This window comes from Gossypium hirsutum, chromosome A02, assembly GCF_007990345.1.
Source record: "Gossypium hirsutum isolate 1008001.06 chromosome A02, Gossypium_hirsutum_v2.1, whole genome shotgun sequence".
NCBI lineage: Eukaryota > Viridiplantae > Streptophyta > Magnoliopsida > Malvales > Malvaceae > Gossypium > Gossypium hirsutum.
The window spans coordinates 97,713,235-97,732,281 of NC_053425.1; the positions used below are offsets into that span (position 1 = coordinate 97,713,235).

The following is a 19,047-nucleotide window of genomic DNA, read 5'->3' on the forward strand; positions in this document are numbered from 1 at the left end:
TATACTTTTCGATTTTTGAAAGTTTAGGCTTGATATAAAATGACAACAGTTAATCCATTAACCAAGTTTTTAATAAGTGTTATGTGAAAATAACAAGTTGACATGACATTATACATATAATAATATGTTTAGTGCATCAAGTTTTGGAAATAGTGTAACTTAACTTAGTGAAATTAAAAATATTGTATGGTAAGGACCAAAACTTTAATAATTGAAAAGTACAAGGACTAAGAATGACCAAATTAAAGTAGAAAGATTAAATTTACAACTTTTGTAAAATATAAGGACTAATAATAAAATTGAACCTTGGCTAAAGAGAACACATAATTGAGTCATGGTATATGTATGAAACCCCGAAGTGTGTTTGATGTGATTTGAAGTGTTAACCACAAGCTGGACATTGCAAAAAGACGTAGTTTGTGTATGATGATCACGGGGCGTCTAGTGAGCCCCTCGACTACAAGTAGAGCGAGCTTCTCCCTCTTCGCTTCTCTTGGTCAAAGTAGTTGATTTGAACTAAGTGGTCACATGTAACACTATCTATTCCAATTGCTCCGTTCTTTCATCATTCATCTTTAACATGATTTACAATTAAAACCATAATCTCATTTTCTTTTCAACTTTCTACCATATACAACAGATTGAAGGAATAGGAATTAAACAAAGCTATGACAAATAGAGTGAACAGATCTTTAATTTTTACTGATGTCCTTCAAGCAAATGCAGTGGATACTGGCTTTCGTGTTCTCAGTTGCATGGAGGTATATCATTCAGTTAGTCCCATCTCTTCCGATGATTCCGCACAGGTATGCAAGAGATACCCATTAATCCCTACCAATTCCATCCCTGCGAAGATAAGGTAAAATGCAACAAATGAAGCCAGAATCCAATGGAAGAACCAGCCACCAGCACCACCTGCCAGATCATAATCCACCCTACCTAATCTAGATGATAATAACTAATTGTCCAGAGTTATGAGCCAATGCAATTGAAGGCCAAACATAGCTACTTTAAAACAGGTGTTCCTTCATTGATCAGACAATTTTTAAGACATTGGTCACAGTCACTCACAGGTAAGAAACAACTAAGGTAGAACACACTCGCACTATCTTTTAGCATGAATTCCACCATAAAATCCGCTCCCTATCTGATAATATGCAAAGAAGAACTATGCCAACATAGTATCTAAGTATATGAGTAGAAGGCTGAAGATCAATTTCTTCCCTGTCACCAAATTTGTGGCATAAGCCGAAATAATCAGTAACTGCCACCACTGCTGTCAGTCACAAACAGAGCAGCCAAGGAGTTGATAGCAGATAAGTAGAACAACAACAGGCTATGTTCACAACTTGTTTTCACAAGTTCCTACCAACAGTTATGACTTCCCTGTTTCTCCTGAAATTCTATGACTAGAGAGACAGTGAAATGTGTTTTCCCCCCTTGGCATAAGATATCCTTGTTGGTTTGTAACCAAATGAATGCACATTTTCTATCTGGAATCACAACTCACATTGAGATATATGTCAATCAAAACTACTCCACAACAAATCAATTTCTGCGATATTAACCAGTGCTTTCATTTGTAAGCTAATACTCTTAATCTCTAAATGAATCTTATTGGTGTCCGGATGAGAGATATCCCCTCCAAGGAAGTGGTGCACCTTATTACCAATCTCCATCCAACTATATGCACATTGCTTTTTCACTCCTTGCTCTTTCATCTGTAGCCTCACTCTTGTGACTTCATCCCACATGCCAGCCGCAGCATATATATTAGACAAAACAACATAAGCGCCAGAATGATGTGGATTCCATTCCACAATTTTCTTAGCTGCTAATTCCCCTAATTCTACATTCAAGTAAACACTGCAGGCAGCTAAAAGAGCACCCCAGACTCCAGCATCAGCTTCAAAAGGCATCAATCGTATTATTTTTGATGCCTTTTCCAGCTGACCTGCTCGACTCAGTATATCAACCAAGCAAGAATAGTGTTCAGGTCCAGGAAAAATCCCATATTCTTTTACCATTAGGTCAAAGAAGTCCATACTTTCATTTACTTTCCCTGCATGACCACAAGCTGATAATAAACTAAGAAAAGTTACCCCATCTGGTTTAACACCAACCACTTCCATCTGGTTGAAGAAATCAACAGCCTTTTCATAGAGACCGTGCTGCGCAAATGCAGAAATGATTGTATTCCATGAAACAAGGCATGCTCCATTCATTTGTCTAAAAGCTTGCTCAGCATCAAGAATGCTACCACATTTACTATACATAGTAATCAAGGAATGACACAAAGAAACATCTGATTCAAAGCCATATTTTATAACAAGCACGTGCATTTGCCTGCCTTCCTTAACTGATGCAAGACCAGAACAAGCAGTGAAAACAGAAACAAGGGTGAAAATATCCGGTTGGATAGCCAGCTTAACCATTTCTGAACACAACTTAAGTGCTTCCTCTCCTATCCCATTTAGTGTATAACCTGCACCATATATTACAATCACCTTAGCCTTCAAACTTTTGAAAAAAAAAAAAGTAACCTCCCTTCTAAAACATGAAAGGATCTTTAGCTTTTCAATATCTAAAGCAATATTTCCTAAGTCAACAACCACGACACTTTTTTGTATCAGATGTTTGCAAAGCCATTGTAAACTATATTCTGCATCAACTAGTACATACTAAGCATTTTTTCCCTCAAGAAATGAAAGGAACACAGTGCAGCTACTATACATCTTCTGATTCGGATCAAAGTACGATTACTACAATTTTATTCCAATTTTGTCATTATATGATCATCAAAAATAGCAAAACAGACACTCTATTGTAGATAAAGAAGCAAACAGACCTGTTATCATTGCATTCCAACAGGGTAGATCTTTGCACCAAATTCCATCAAACAAGGTCCTAGCATCCTCCACCTTTCCTTCCTTAAAATACCCAGTTATCATAGCCGTCATAGCAACAACATTCTTACTGGGCATCCGCTCATACAACTCCTTGGCTTCATCAAACCTGCCATTATCAACATACCCACTAATCATCACCGTCCAAGAAACAACATTTCTATACGGCATCTCATCAAACAAAGCCCTCGCCTTCTCAAATTCCCCTACCTTCATATACCCATCCATCATTGCTGTATAAGAAATCACATTCTTTCTAGGCATTTCTTGGAAAAGCATTTCAGCTTCTTTCACTCTATCCCATCTTATAAACCCTGACATCATCGCATTGTACGACTCGGTATTCCTCTCAGGCATTGCTTTAAAATACTGGAAAGCTTCATCTAAGTATCCATTTTCGACACAACCGGCGATCATGGAGTTCCAGGAGAGTATATTTCTATCAGGCATTGAAATAAAAAGTTTCTTCGATTCCTGAAGAAACCCATTCTGCCAGTAGCCGGTAATGATAGAGTTCCAGGAGACGACGTCGGGAGTTGGCATATTATCGAACAGTTGGCAGGCAGCTTTAATGTTACCGGCCCGTGAAAGCTCCCGGATCCTAACGTTGCAATCATAGACACGGGGAGCAGAGAAGGAGTGGTACTTAGCTGCGTAAAGAAGAGCTTTGAAAGCGAAAGGAATTTGAAATATGGGGAGAAGAGAGGGAGAGATTATGGGTGTGGATTGGAGGGAAAAGCGAAGGAGCATGACAGCAAAATACTGAATTATTATTACATGAGAAGAAATAGAAATTGGAATTTTGAGTGGGGCGAGTTTTTGTGCAAGAAAGATGGGTTTAATTTAACAATTTAATAAAAGAAAAATGTTTATATAAAAAACTATTAAACATGAAATACAAATGTATACTTTAAAAAAATATGAAGATGACATTAGTTGGCTGGGACTCCATGAGTCAACCTCAGTCTCTTGGTGGTCTTGGACTTCGGTATATGAGAGATCAAGATATCTTGTTCTTTTATGAAGATCGGGTGAATTTGGTACCTAAGGACCGTACCTTACGGGTACAAGTCCTTTGAGCGAAGTATGATTTGAAAGAACAATTACCGGATAGCATTGTTAGAAGTAAATGCTTACATTTTTGAAGGGCCCTTTCTAAGCTATGACCCTTATTTCGAGAGAATTTACCTTGGTCAATAGGAAATGATAATAACATTTGTAGTTGGAAGTATTTATGGGTTCCGACAGCAGGTCCTTTGATAATGCAAATACATGCTCCTGATAATCTTAATTCGGATTGCCCTCTTAGTGAAATGGTTACACCGGATGGAAGTTGGAATCTTGACCTTTTTTGCATATGGTTGTCAAAGGATGTGGTTAGGGAAATAGTAAGTATTCCTCCTCCTCACCCTTCTTCAGGATCGGATAAGGTTATTGGACACGTACAGCATAAAGGTCCTTTTCTGTTCGAAGTGCCCTTTGGTCTTTAAAGGAAAACTCTTGAAATTCTAAAGATGACTTATGGAAGAACACATGGAAATATTAAGGGTCGCTGAGAGTCAAAAGTTTCCTTTGGTTAGTTTCTAAGCAAAGGCTACTTACTAACGCGAAGCATACTTGATGGGGAATTGGGTATAACAGCTCTTGCTTGTTATGCGAACATGAAACAGAGGATACTCTTCATGTGTTTCGGGATTGTTCGGCAGCGAAAAAAGTGTGGATGCATATTGCCCCACTTGATCAACAACACAATTTTTTCTCTGGGACTCTAGTATTGCTTAAATTCTAACATTATTTGTTCCACAAGGTTTCCTAGATGAGGAATAATCTAGTCTTGTCTTTTTGGACTAATTGCTTGTTGCATATGGAAGAATAAGAATTTGCTTATCTTCCAAGAACAGTCTTAAAATTGTTAAAATTTCCTATAGTTAGACACAGCAGTATGAGTTAAGCCATAATGGATATGAACAAATGAACATACTTTTGATACTCGAGCACCCTTGATAGGTAAGTGGGTACACTTATTCACTGATGGTGCAGTGGATAGAGGTTCTGTACGTGCTTCTAATGGTGGAGTGTTGTGTGACTAGAATAGGAATTAAATCTTGGGGTATAATCACTATATGAGAAAATGCACAGTTTTTGAAACTATAACTATGGGATATTTTAGATGGTATACTTATTTTGCTTAGCAAAGGTTTTAAAAAAGTTAGGATTTAGACTGAAAATCTAGAGGTGGCCAGAGCATTACAAGATAGTGTGACGGTGGATTCAGGAATCACGGTGCTCAGGAGGGTCCAACGGATTACGAGAATTGAAGGACAATGGTGGATTAGGTATGTTCCTAGGGAGGTTAATCTAATTGCTGACTGGTTGGCTAAGTTGAGTTTAGGATGGAAGACAGGCTTACAGGTTTATGATGACGCCTTTAATGAAGTCTTAAAAATTTTCCAACAAGATAAAGCTAGTAGAGCTTTCGAACAATTTAATTTGATGTAACCCGATTGCTTGTTTATCACAAAAAAATATATAATCTTCCAAAAATATTAGTACGGGAAAATTTAAACTAATTTGAGCTAACCATTTACAAATATAGAAAATTATAAATAGAATATGAGGTAGGTATTATGGATTAGACCTATTTTGAACGATTATGTATACTATCAATGGTATGCATAAGTTCTATTTGAACTTGACCTTTCATGTACGCTTGCTAAGAGTACTTTAAAATGTTTCTGATATGACAAGATTACTTACAATTCCCATATAAGTCGAAGACTACTTAGATTTCAATAAAAACAATGAATTTGAAAATTTTGGATTTTGATTTTATTATAACTTTGAGATGAAACTTATATGATTATTTAAAATTACAAAACATGATTTTTTTTTAATAAATAGAACTAAAAGTTTTTAGTAAAAGAAATTAAACAAATTAATCTCTCAGTCTGAAAAATTTGCATCCAATTGAGCTTGTGATGGCAAAAAGGAAATCTATTAAGCCCTTCCATTAACAAAACTATCATTGACCGGTTTAACCGTTAATGATCGCTAATATGACTAATAAAAGCAATGAAAAGTTACACATGCCATAAGATATAGATATATATTTAAGAAAAAATGATAATTAAAAGAATATGATAATGCACATCTAAAATGAATTTGGACAAATAAACGTTTAAGTTCATTTAAATATGGGCATATATATATTTAAATTTGTTTTAAACATGATTTGTCATATTGCGAAAAAAATAGTAAAAATAATAATTATTATGAAAAATCATAAAATCCTTAAAAGAATGAAAAGTAAAAATGTGTTTGGATGGTGGGATGAAATATCAACACTAATGGATGGTGGGATGAAATATCAACACTAATTTGGAATTATGTATATTTATTGCACATATATATTTGTGCCACATTTTATTTCAGTCCTGTGATTATTTTGACCTTTTTAATAATATTTATAATTTCACAATTTCTTTAGAATTTTAAAAATATTATAACCATTTTATGATTCTAATGAAGTTCCATAATTCTTTAATAATAATACTTTTGTAATTTTTAATACTTTTATAATGCGTTCATTGTTTTATAATTTAATAACGTTTTAACTTAAGACAAATGAATGTTGACATTGATATAAACACGTATGTCATACATTTATCTAGATTACTTATTTTTCCACCAAGGACTCGATCAGTTCCATTTTATTTCTTGGAGCTCATTTAATTCTTTATTAAAAAAAAAAACCCGAACTTGTTTTTAATACCAACTATCCACGTTGGGAAGACATTAGGCCTCCCATAAGATAATCAAACTTTTAAATGAGAGCTTGACATATTTCCAGTAATGTAAAATCCATTTAATGTTGGACATTATTTTGCATTTTAAAATTCAAAAATTTTCAGTTGGATTTTCATACCACTATTTGATGTTCACATCTAAGCACAAAACATCGTGTGAAATAAAATACTAAAATGCACCAACATTATATATTTATTATTTTTAACAAATCCAAAATGACCATAAGCAAATTAGGGATTTGTGATCGCTGCCACTCAAAAAATAAAAATAAAAAAGCAGCCCACACTCCAAATGGACACATTTTTTATTGTCATTTAGTTCAGTTAATGGCTATTTGATTAATCATTCTCGGAAACTCGTAGCCAATTCACTAAAAAGGCCCATGAATTCACGTTACCACCCTAACATACCAAAGATTTTGTACCCTCCACAACATTTTCTTAAGCCAAATCAATAACTGACACGATTAAACAAGTTTGACTCGCAACAAATAAACAACCAAAGCCACTACTGTGTGGCAAAGCAACTTTCGATTAAGCAAAAACACATTTAAACAGACTATACCAGACATGAGCTATTGTCCATTAACATATCAGACGCCCCACTTCATCATCACATCACATTGAACCTACCACTACCATCATGGCCTAAAAGATGATTAGAAAAAACAAAAAACCAATACATTTGCCTAAAAATAAACAATAGTTTCTTCTTTCTAAGCGACTGATCCACACACATGGAAATTAAGCACGCTCTCCTCTGATCCTACGAGCCAACTGGATGTCCTTGGGCATAATTGTGACACGCTTGGCGTGGATCGCACAAAGGTTGGTGTCTTCAAAAAGACCCACAAGGTATGCCTCTGCAGCTTCCTGGAGAGCTAGAACAGCATGGCTCTGGAAACGCAAATCAGTCTGCAAACAAAGATCATATCAATGATTGTCAACCAAAAGACAATACCATCAATTGCCAAGGAATTGACACAATAATAGAGATATTCCGTACCTTGAAGTCCTGGGCAATTTCACGAACAAGCCTCTGGAAAGGCAATTTCCTGATAAGAAGCTCAGTACTCTTTTGGTACTTTCGAATTTCACTGTAAAAATGAATTACAATATGTTAAAAAACCCATAAAAAGAAACACCCACACTCATAAGAACAAGAACAATGTTTAGAAAATATGAAAGAATACCGAAGAGCAACAGTTCCAGGACGGTAGCGATGAGGCTTCTTCACACCACCGGTGGTTGGGGCAGATTTACGGGCAGCCTGTTATACAACAGAGATATATCAGAAGTTAATTACAGAACAAGAAAGCTCAAATTTGGTAAACCGTATAATGTTTTGAATGCAATAAAATGAATCACCTTGGTAGCAAGTTGCTTCCTTGGAGCCTTCCCACCAGTCGACTTACGGGCTGTCTGCTTGGTACGGGCCATCTCTGCAAAGATATGAATAATTTCAGAAGACAATTAAAAAATATAAAACTAGTTACATTTTCTCATTAACTACCAAACATAACACGGAAAAGCCAGATCTTAGATAATTACTGTATAATTCCCAAAAGCCCTAATCTTCAAACTAGAAAACTTCTAAGCCAAAAAAGAAAATCAGAATAGGATTTAAAACAGAAGTCGAAGGTCCTAAATGAACTCAGAACAGAATCAGAGTGCCCTAATTATAAATAAATTCAACCTTACCTCCCCTATTTCCCTAATTCAACTTAAACTACATGAAATACAAAAACAAATTAAAAGAATCAGAATTTACAAACCCTAATTTACTATAAAAATAAACAAATAAATAAGAGCCAAGAGAGCGAGGGAAGGTTACTAACTCAAAAATCTGAGACAAACGCTTATTTATCTTCTGGTTCAAATGTTCGAAAAGGATAGCAATTAAGAGGTATTTATAGAAGGTTGGGGGGTTTGTTAATGAAGTTGATCCGACGGTTCGGATATACTATCCGTGTGTTTCTTTTGTACGAGATCTGACGGTAAAAACTGTCACAAGTTGTGTTTTCTGAGAGGAAAAGGACGGTTGGGATTAGATTATAGAGGGAAGACACGGATCGTGATGGTTTGATTGCTTGATTCTTATTGGTCGACTAAAATTGCTTTTTAGCACAAATGTTTTTAAGGTTGGATTTACCACAGAAACTTGGATTAATTTAATGTTCAATATAGAAGAATTTGAGTTCAAGTATCCTGAAGTGTATTATCTTTATATTTATGGGATGGGAGGGGTTTTAGATAGTTTTAAATATTGTGTAAAAAAAACAGATATGATCATAATTTATAATGAGATTATTAAAAAATATACATAGCAAGTTTGATTTGGATTAACATTTACTTATAAATAGGTGAATGCATGGGTTAAATTATGAAAGTTGTTGTAATTTGGTATTAGTCCTTAATAGATTTAAGAAAGAATTTTGAGTAGTTTGAACTTAGATTTTATTATAATTTTGATAGTAAAATTATAAGATTATTTAAATTTATAAAAATCATAATTTTTTTTGGCAAAAGGGATTAAAAAACTCTTAATGAAAATTAATAAATCAATTTACATCTTAAAAAAAATATATGCACAGAATTGAAGTCCCAAAAGCAAAATTAAAAAAAATAAAAAATAAAACTCTTTCATTACCAATAATTTTTGTTTAAAAGAGGGGAGAAATAGACATCAAAGCTCCTTTTGATGTAACATATAAATTTGTTTCGCTTCATTCCAAACACAATTCAAATATATATTAACAAAAATGGTAAAAAATTATAATAATTAATAGTAAAAATAAAATTTAAAAATTATTTTTAAAAAAGAGTAAGAAGTGTTTTGAAGAAAATTTTTATTTGTCCTTAATAACATGTGATATTTTGGCTTATAATTGACTATTTTGACAAATCTTTTCATAGTTAACAATATTTATGATCTTTAATCATTTTTAACATTCTTTATAATTTTATACAAGATTTTAAATATATTACAATATTTTCAATTAGGTCAAATAAATATAAACAGATAAATAATCAACTTGAGCCTTGATTTTTGGGCAAATTTTTTTTCTTAAGATATTAACTAATTAATTATATAGAAATACTCGGAAAAGAAAAACATCCTCTATCTTGTCTAATTTTAGAAAGGTTAGAAACGACATAGGAAGGGTATCAAAAATCTACAAATCCTTTTTCTAATTAAAATTAGTTTGACTAAATAGTCTGTAGCTTGATTTACTCTCTAGGAATATAAAGCAAGAACCACCGTTTTTCTTGTGCCAAAATATTTTGTATATATCTAATCAAAGTTGAATTTGACGTGCTAGACTATAGGAACGCTTCCTTAATTAGTTTTAACAACCTCCAAACTATAAGATTTGATTATTCCATTATCAAAGGCCTTTACATTAGGTTAGCTTGAGACTATCCAAAATATCCTAAAGTTCGGCATCAATGACTGAACACTTTTCTAAATAACAGTTATAGCCAAGACACCCATTCCCATTCTCATCACAAATTACTCCCCCGAAAACTACATTACCTAATTAATTTCCTTCCAAGGCTCATTGGGCCAAATTTGTTTTTAGAAATAATGACCTATTCACGTTACAATTTAATAAAAAAATTTTAATTAACCATTTAATTACTCGTTTCTTTAATTTTAGAAGTTAAGTTTTTTTATCAAAACATCTTAAAATGACTGAAATTTTTAACACTCTGAATCTCAACATTTGAAATTAATTAATTTTTAATATTTTTAATATTGTTTATTTTACAATTTTTTAAATAATTCTAAGAATTTTCAATATTTTAAAAAATAACTAATTGTTGATGTTATAGTTTCAACTTTAATTTTCGAATAATTTGAAAAAAGATACAAATATAAATATTTAAAAATAAAAAAATTAATTTGAAAGCTAAAATGATTTTTTTTCCAAAGTTGGCCTAAATAAGTAATTATACATTTTTTCTAATATCTCAAATTATTAAATAAGAAGTATCTTAGGTAAATATAGAATCAACTTCAAAATCTTGGAACCAAAAATTTCACCTTAAATGCCACTTGTAAGCACAAAACATCTTGAGCCTCTTAACAAAAGCACCAATATCATTTCTTTATTTTACGCTGACCACAGTAATAAGATACGCTGAAAATCACGCATCCCACTTTTCCCAAGGACACATTTTCATTACCGACCTGGTTCAATCGCTCTTTCCGGCAGGTTTACAAATTTAAGCCCATAAATTTAAACATGCCCCCTCCAAAATATTCTCTTCACGGGCTGATTCCACAACACGACTAAACAAGATTTGCTTTACAATATATGAATAAATATTCGAAGTCACTAGTTTTGATCAGGAAGCACATTTAAACAAACTATACCAGACATGAGTGTTCTTAACCATTAAAATATCAGACATCACACTCTCCACCATAACCCCATTTCATCATAACATTGAACCTCAGCACTAAGATAAACCTATCTTTTAATATTGGCCTAAAAGAGGAATAAAATTAAACATAAAAAAAAAATAGTACAATACATCTGCCTAACAACAAACAACAGTTTCTCCATTCTAAGTTAAGTGATCAACACACTTGGAAATTAAGCACGCTCGCCCCTGATCCTACGAGCCAACTGGATGTCCTTGGGCATTATAGTAACACGCTTGGCGTGGATCGCACACAGGTTGGTGTCTTCAAAGAGACCCACAAGGTATGCTTCTGCAGCTTCCTGAAGAGCAAGAACGGCATGGCTCTGGAAACGCAAATCAGTCTGCAAACAAAGATCATATCAATGATTGTCAACCAAAAGACAATACCATCAATTGCCAAGGAATTGACACAATAATAGAGATATTCCGTACCTTGAAGTCCTGGGCAATTTCACGAACAAGCCTCTGGAAAGGCAATTTCCTGATAAGAAGCTCAGTACTCTTCTGGTACTTTCGAATTTCACTGTAAAAATGAATTACAATATGTTAAAAACCCATAAAACGAAACACCCACACTCATAAGAACAAGAACAATGTTTAGAAAATATGAAAGAATACCGAAGAGCAACAGTTCCAGGACGGTAGCGATGAGGCTTCTTCACACCACCGGTGGTTGGGGCAGATTTACGGGCAGCCTGTTATACAACAGAGATATATCAGAAGTTAATTACAGAACAAGAAAGCTCAAATTTGGTAAACCGTATAATGTTTTGAATGCAATACAATGAATCACCTTGGTAGCAAGTTGCTTCCTTGGAGCCTTCCCACCAGTCGACTTACGCGCAGTTTGCTTGGTACGGGCCATCTCTGCAAAGATATGAATAATTTAAAAAGACAATTAAAAAAAATAAAACTAGTTACACTTTCTCATGAACTACCAAACATAACACAGAAAAGCCAGATCTTAGATAATTACTGTATAATTCCCAAAAGCCCTAATTTTCAAACTAGAAAACTTCTAAGCCAAAAAAGAAAATCAGAATAATAATTAAAACAGAAGTCGAAGGTCCTAAATGAACTCAGAACCGATAAAAAGCACCCTAATTATAAATAAACTCAACCTAATTCTACCTTACCTCCCCTATTTCCCTAATTCAACTTACACAACATGAAGTACAAAAACAAAATAGAAGAATCAGAATTTACAAACCCTAATTTATCATAAAAATAAACAAATAAATAAAAGCTAAGAGAGCGAGAGAAGGTGACTAACTCTGAGATCTAAGACAAACGCTTTGTTATCTTCTGGATCAAACGTTTGAAAAGTGATGCAATTAAGAGCTATTTGTAGAAGGTTGCGGGGGTTGTTAATGAAGTTGATCTAACGGTTAGTATTTACTATCCGTGTGTTTCTTTTGTATGAAATCTGACGGTAAAAACTGCCACAAGTTGTGTTTTCTGAGAGGAGAAGGACGGTTGGGATTAGATTATAGAGGGAAGACACGGATCGTGATCGTTGAGTGCTTGATTCTTATTGGTCGACGAAAAATTCTTTTTAGCTCTAATGTTTTATGTTTGGGAAAGGTTACGAAGATGTTATGAGGATTTAACACAAAATTAAAAGTAGAAAATTTTGATTTGGCACTGATGAATTTAGCATTTGCTTAAGAATAGGTCAATGTAATTGTCAAGGATGGGATTCGAATGGTAAAAACTACTTTTTCAGTCCATCTCAATTTCAATAATGAGCAAGTTAGTCATTCTTAAAAAATTAAATTTTCAAAACTTAAAAGAGCATAACAAAGAACATTGAAAATTAAAATGCTCTCAACTTCGCAAATTTCCGGCAATGTTGGGGAGGGTGACACTCACTCCAACGGTGATCGTAACACCCAAAAAGTGAGATTTAAAGAGTCTGTTGTTGACGATGAAAATTCTATGCCTGTGGATCCCGTGCCACAATAGATCGTGTAGTGGAAAGACAAATTACTAGGGAAACAAGATGATGTCACTAACTCAGTTCGGGCAGTGCCTTCTACCGTGAATGAAAATGAATTCGAGTTACTTGAAGGAGACGTTAATACATCAATCATTGATGGGATTCCTGCGATTGAGTTTTCGGATCGGGTCAAGGAAATCATTTTCAAAGAAATGGAGTTGACAGTCATCGTTAAACTCCTAGGGCGAAACATTGGCTATAACACCATTTATAATTGCATTCTTTTTTCTTTGGAAGCCTGTGAATTCTATTCGGTTAATGGATATCGCTAACGGATATTTTTTTGTGAAATTTCAGGATCTTAGATATTACAACAAAGCTCTTTCACAGGGTCCGTGGACAGTTTATGGCTAGTACCTGACCGTACAACCTTGGTCTAAGCATTTCAATCCAATGCAACCTTACCCGAGTATGGTGCTAACATGGATTCGATTGTCGAATCTCCCGAGCCATTTGTATAAACGGAAAATCATTGAGGCTATCGGGGGCCTTATTGGAAAGGTGGTTAAACTGGATTTACAAACTGAAAATCAGACCAGAGGCCGTTTTGCAAGATTAGCCGGTTATATCAATCTAGATAGGCCACTGATTTTACAAATATATGTTGACAGAGTTACTCAACGAGTCAAATATGAGGCCCTTCCGACTGTGTGTTTTGTGTGTGGCAAATACGGACATGTTAAAGATTTGTGTACTTCGGCTATGGCGAACCAGAAATTTGCGAATTTGGCGAACTCGGCAAATAATTCTCCCGAGTAGTCAACAGCCATGGAGGGATCTTTTCTGGCGGGGTGCTTGAACGAGGAAAAACCTGTATCAGTCACCAACCCGAATTTCGGGCCATGGATGCTGGTGGAAATGAGGTCTTCTCGGCAAGAAAAGTGGGGAAACAAAACGGAGGCTCCGGCGAATCAGAATAAAGTCGCTATTGGTTCCAGATTTCGGTGCTGTTAGAGGATGAAAATTTGGGAGTGAAATCGGGACAGTCTGCAGAGAGGATTTTTGGGAATGATCTAGGGGATAAGATGGCAGACAAGGCAAGGAGTAGGGATTTTAGGGATTTTATTGAAGTGGATTAATCGGCTAGTGAGCCAGGTCAAAGAGACTTGATGGATTTGGGTTTTTCTAAGAGGCCCATCGGGAAGGAAATAACGAGCAAAAATGGGTAGAAAAATTTGGGCCAAAATTACAAGAGCCTAGGAAAAAGGCCAATGGGAGTAAGCGGATTATGGGAAAATAACAGGAAGGCTTTTGGAAATTTTTCTAATTCTAATTTGGTTATTTCTAATGGCGCAGGAACAAAAAAGGTGGATATACCAAAAAACATTTATTTGGAATGCGCAATTTCTCAAGGCAATTTGGTTTCTAACGTACAAGAAAACAATGAAGCTGAGGATTTAGAAAATATTAAAGCTTATTATAATCCGATTTTTGACGAATCCGAGGTTTTTATCGTCCCTATATCTGATAATACCCTTGATCCAGGTAAGCACTCTGCTTTTAGTTTTAATAAAAATTTTTATTTATCTATACAGGATAATTTAACCTCGAAATCTGTGGAATCCCCAATTTTAACTTGCAATCGGAATCTAATGGTTCCAAAGATCGAAGAGGTGGGGGTAAAGACAGGGGTAGCCGAAGTTCTAAGAGAGCTTATATCGCTCTACAAGGTCGAGGGAACCGTTTTAAATCCTCGGGAACCACGCGTGTTCCTTTAGCTAAATCTATGGAAACAGTGGCTGAACTTTTATCCCCTCAAATCCTCAATGAGTGCTCAAATGCTGAGGTTGATGGTGCTGGATCAAAGACGGATAACAATATCAGTCTGAACAGTTAGGTATGTTATCCCAACTTTTTAATTTTTATTAATGAATATCACTATCTTGTCGTGGAATTGTCAGGGATATGCAAGTGTGAAATTTCCCAAATTTTTTTGGGAATATAATATCGAGTACAAACCGGATATTATTAATCTATTTGAACCGAGAGTCAGTGGGTCTAATGCTGACAATATTATTGCTAAGTTGGGTTTCCAGTATTCACATCGAGTAGAAGCAATTGGATATTCAGGGGGCATTTAGCTAGGATGGAGAGACTCTGTTCGTCATGATGTGATTCGTAGCCATCCGTATTTTATTATGTCTCGGGTTTGGCCTTCATCCTTGTCTCATCCTATTTTCTTCGCCTTTGTTTATGGGTGTTCTAATAGACAAAGATGTCAAAATCTTTAGAGTGAATTAATGAAATCTATTCCACTTGACCAGAGCCTCTAGACCTCCATTAGAGATTTCAACGCAATTCTCTCCTCTTCGAAAAAATCTGGGGGGCTCACTAGGGGCAAGAGATGTCCACATTTTGGTGATTTTGTTGATTCTGCGGAGCTTTACGACTTAGGTTTTAAGGGGCCGCCTTTCACTTGGCATAGGGGTTCTTTGTTTTGAGAGGCTAGATCGTGCTCTAGCAAATGAAGCCTGGCTTTGTAATTTTCCTAATGGCGTGGTTACACACCTTCCAAAGATTAAGTCAGATCACTGACCCCCCTCTTGTCCCTGAATTCGAGTAATATACTTCCCAAAGGAAAGACTTTTAGATTTTTAGCTGGTTGGACTGAGCACCCAGTGTTTGATGATTTTCTTAAAGAGAAGTGGGAATACTCAGGGAATATGTCTGATACCCTTGGTAAGTTCACTATTGATCTTAAGAATTGGAATAAACAAGTTTATGGTAACATTACCACTCTCAAGAGAGGCCTTCTTAAAAGAATTGCCAGCATCTAGAAGACTGGAGATTTCTCCGGTTCTCCTCATTTGAATAAGGTGGATTTGGTCATTAGACAAAAACTCGAAACTATTCTACATCATGAAGAACTTCTTTAGAAGCAAAAAGCAAGATGCGATTGGCTAAAATTTGGAGACTGAAATACAAAGTTTTTCCATACTCGTACTCTGCTAAGGAAAAAAAATAACCGCATTACTGCCATTCGCAATTCTGATGGTAATTGGATTTATGATCTTGAGGATATAGAAGATGAGGCAAATAAGTTTTTTCAAAGACTGTATAGAGAAATTCCTGATCCTATGGGAAGCTTGTCTCATTGTGGTTTCCCCCAGCTTGATCCAGTGGATATTGGCTTCTTGGAAAGACTGGTGACAAATGAAGAGATCAATGAGGCTATGTTTGATATGGCACCTTTGAAGGCCCCAGGCAGTAATGGTTTTCACGCCCTTTTTTTCTAGAATCAATGGGGCATTATAAGGGGAGAAGTTTGCGGCTGGGTACAAAAGGTTTTCAACAGAAATTCTTTTGATCCTAATTTGAATAATACTTTGATCGTTCTCATTCCGAAGGTTCAGAATCCAGATAATTTTGGTCAATTTTGACCTATAAGCCTATGTTCTGTTCTTTACGAGTTGACTATGAAGGTTATTGCAAATCGGTTTAAACACATATTTCCTAAAATTATTATACAGGAGCAAGCTGGTTTTATTGCAGGATGAAACATTAATGAAAATATCATCTTAGCTCAAGAAGTGATTTATATTATGAGGAGTCAGAAGAAAAGGAAATGGATGGCTATTAAAATAGACTTGGAGAAGGCTTATGACAGAGTTAGTTGGGATTTCATTGCAACTTCCCTTAGAGCAGCAGGTATCCCTAACTATCTTAATAACATTATTATATCATCTATCTCTAATTCTACTTTGCAGGTTATGTGGAATGGAGCTCCGCTTCCTAAATTCAAACCTGTTAGGGGAATTAGGCAAGGCTGTCATCTTTCCTCTTATCTTTTTTTACTTTGCATGGAATGGCTCGGGCACTTAATCCAATCTACTATTGCGAAAGGTAAATGGAGCCCTATTTGGCTATCTAGGAATGAGCATGCTATCTTGCATTTATTTTTTGCAGACGATTTGGTTATCTTTAGTAAAGCTGACTCAAGGCATGGTGGTGTTTAAAAACTATCCTGGATAATTTTTGTGCTTTGTCTGGGCATAGAATTAATGCGAGAAAGACCAATATTTTCTTTTCTAGAGTAGTGGATGAAATTGTGGTGAGTACGATGTAACACCCCTTAACGCCAACCCGTCGCCAGAATAGGGTTACGAGGCATTACCAAAATTAAACACTAATAAACGAACAAAACCGAGTCATAAATCTATATTTCAATTTAAAATTTATCAAATTCCATCTTTAAGTCCCTAATATGGACTTACGAGGCCCAAAATAAGCTTAGGAAGTGATTTGGGACTAGACCAGAAACTTTGGAAACTTTTCCTTGAGAATAGGGGCACACGCTCGTGTGGCCTGGGACATGCCCGTGTGGCCTGCCCGTGGGGCTCCCATGCCGGCAAATCTGACTTGCTCACACGGTCATGGGACTAACCTGTGGGCAATTCTGACTTTGCCACACTGCTTGGGCACATGCCCATGTGACTTAGCCTTGTGAAAATCTGATTTTTCACCATTTTAAAGCTATTTTCACATATTAAACACACCTAATTCATGCCCAAAACATTGACTTATAAATCTTGATCAAATAACATTCATTTATTCGTTTCAAATACTTCTTAAAAATTACAAATTACCTTACATCCAAAACATAAAATATATTTAAGTGACTAAAACAAGACCTAATACATGCCATATTTCCAAAAGATAGATTCATCACCAGAAATTAAGCTAAATCACCAGAAATTAGCTGAGGTCGGGATTGACTCGGATACTAAACCGAATTTCAACTATACCTAGCCTGCGCACAGAAACAAACCGTGCGCTGAGTATTGGAAATACTTAGTGGCATTACCATAATTCAAATTTTAGCAAATATAAAATATCATAAACATGCATAGATAATTAACAAATCATACATATAATTTGTACCAAGTTATCATATTTTCATTGTATCATTTTCATTATTTGAATCAATATCTCATCGAACTATTCATGAACCTTTGGTTCATCTCTCAAGCACATATAAATATCCAATTCACATTTCAAATATGAATAATTCATGAACCTTGGTTTGATGCCTTCAATCTCATAGCACAAATTGCATTTCTCATTTCATCTTACAATATCATTTTCTAATTTCATTCAATAATTCAATTTATCAATTTCATTTAATTTTTCTCTTCACATATATTTCCCATATTAACATAACTCGGACTTTGGAGGATACACGGATCCAACCAAACACACCAGAGTGGTGGCCAACACCTCATCGAATAGTTCGAAGTAAATAAGTGACAACCAACGTCTCATCGGCTAAGCCAAAGTAAAGTGGCGACCAACGCCTTATCGAATCTATCCGAAGCAAATTTGACACACCAAGTGTCTCATCGACTCGAGGTTGAAGAATCCCTGAACTCTTCTTATCCTATGGCATGCCAACTATATCCACCCTAGCCCAACTAGTTAATAGGGTATCAGAATCACATATTCATATCACTTTCACTTTTAGTTGATCATAATCATTTAAATTCAAATCAATCGCAATAACAATTCAATCACAATTTCAAATTCACCACAAATCATTATACAATTCAATTTCACACATATATACATTCATCAATCAAATCCAATTCTCATTCAATTCAAATTTCACTACTTACCTCAATTTCATTTTTCATGCACATATATTGAAATTGAACATTTAATAATAAATAACTTGAATTAAGGTAATACAAATCGATATTTTCTTGAGCTACTCCTTGATCACTTTTTCCTTTCCCTCGCATTCAACGTCTCGGTTTCTTTGTTTGCTACGAAAATTAGCATAATTATAATTAATTAATAACACACATATTTTATAGAAAATAATAACTTTCCATGTAACTTTAACCTAAATCCCAAATTTGTCCCAACTATTTTCATCTTCTTTCTTTTTATAATTCATATTATT

General features: G+C 34.9%; 3 protein-coding genes across 6 annotated transcripts; all 3 read right to left on the reverse strand.

Moving 5' to 3' along the window:
- Nucleotides 1–541: 541 nt before the first annotated feature.
- LOC107951733 (pentatricopeptide repeat-containing protein At4g02750) lies at nt 542–4,057 on the reverse strand. The gene is made up of 2 exons (XM_016886873.2): nt 2,849–4,057; nt 542–2,485 (listed from the first exon to the last, which is right to left on the reverse strand). Exons 1-2 carry the CDS (start codon nt 3,654–3,656, stop codon nt 1,524–1,526), a joined length of 1,770 nt encoding a protein of 589 aa, XP_016742362.1. The 5' UTR covers nt 3,657–4,057; the 3' UTR covers nt 542–1,523.
- Nucleotides 4,058–7,204: 3,147 nt separating this feature from the next.
- On the reverse strand, nt 7,205–8,730 carry LOC107951735 (histone H3.3). 4 transcript variants are annotated; one of them, XM_016886875.2, is made up of 5 exons: nt 8,551–8,730; nt 8,081–8,154; nt 7,906–7,982; nt 7,719–7,809; nt 7,205–7,627 (listed from the first exon to the last, which is right to left on the reverse strand). In XM_016886875.2, the coding sequence occupies exons 2-5, from the start codon at nt 8,150–8,152 to the stop codon at nt 7,457–7,459; spliced, it is 411 nt and encodes a 136-aa protein (XP_016742364.2). In that variant the 5' UTR covers nt 8,153–8,154; nt 8,551–8,730; the 3' UTR covers nt 7,205–7,456. The 4 variants fall into 4 exon arrangements, with proteins under 4 accessions (XP_016742364.2, XP_040937939.1, XP_040937944.1 ...); XM_041082005.1 differs by having other exon boundaries at nt 8,264–8,592; XM_041082010.1 differs by having other exon boundaries at nt 8,488–8,557.
- Nucleotides 8,731–11,010: 2,280 nt separating this feature from the next.
- Nucleotides 11,011–14,210, reverse strand: LOC107951734 (histone H3.3). The gene is made up of 5 exons (XM_016886874.2): nt 12,420–14,210; nt 11,940–12,013; nt 11,765–11,841; nt 11,579–11,669; nt 11,011–11,487 (listed from the first exon to the last, which is right to left on the reverse strand). The coding sequence occupies exons 2-5, from the start codon at nt 12,009–12,011 to the stop codon at nt 11,317–11,319; spliced, it is 411 nt and encodes a 136-aa protein (XP_016742363.1). The 5' UTR covers nt 12,012–12,013; nt 12,420–14,210; the 3' UTR covers nt 11,011–11,316.
- Between the last annotated feature and the right edge of the window lie 4,837 nt (nt 14,211–19,047).

Bases quoted from the DNA above. Each gene is read 5' to 3' on its own strand.
- LOC107951733 (XM_016886873.2), bottom strand. From the start codon at position 3,656: ATGCTCCTTCGCTTTTCCCTCCAATCCACACCCATAATCTCTCCCTCT. The intron at 2,486-2,848 runs GTCTGTTTGCTT...TATATGGTGCAG, and splicing joins TTGGAATGCAATGATAACAG to GTTATACACTAAATGGGATA.
- LOC107951735 (XM_016886875.2), bottom strand. From the start codon at position 8,152: ATGGCCCGTACCAAGCAGACAGCCCGTAAGTCGACTGGTGGGAAGGCT. The intron at 7,810-7,905 runs GTATTCTTTCAT...TCATTTTTACAG, and splicing joins CCTGGAACTGTTGCTCTTCG to TGAAATTCGAAAGTACCAAA. The intron at 7,628-7,718 runs GTACGGAATATC...CTTTGTTTGCAG, and splicing joins AAATTGCCCAGGACTTCAAG to ACTGATTTGCGTTTCCAGAG.
- LOC107951734 (XM_016886874.2), bottom strand. From the start codon at position 12,011: ATGGCCCGTACCAAGCAAACTGCGCGTAAGTCGACTGGTGGGAAGGCT. The intron at 11,842-11,939 runs GTGATTCATTGT...GTTGTATAACAG, and splicing joins GGAAGCAACTTGCTACCAAG to GCTGCCCGTAAATCTGCCCC. The intron at 11,488-11,578 runs GTACGGAATATC...CTTTGTTTGCAG, and splicing joins AAATTGCCCAGGACTTCAAG to ACTGATTTGCGTTTCCAGAG.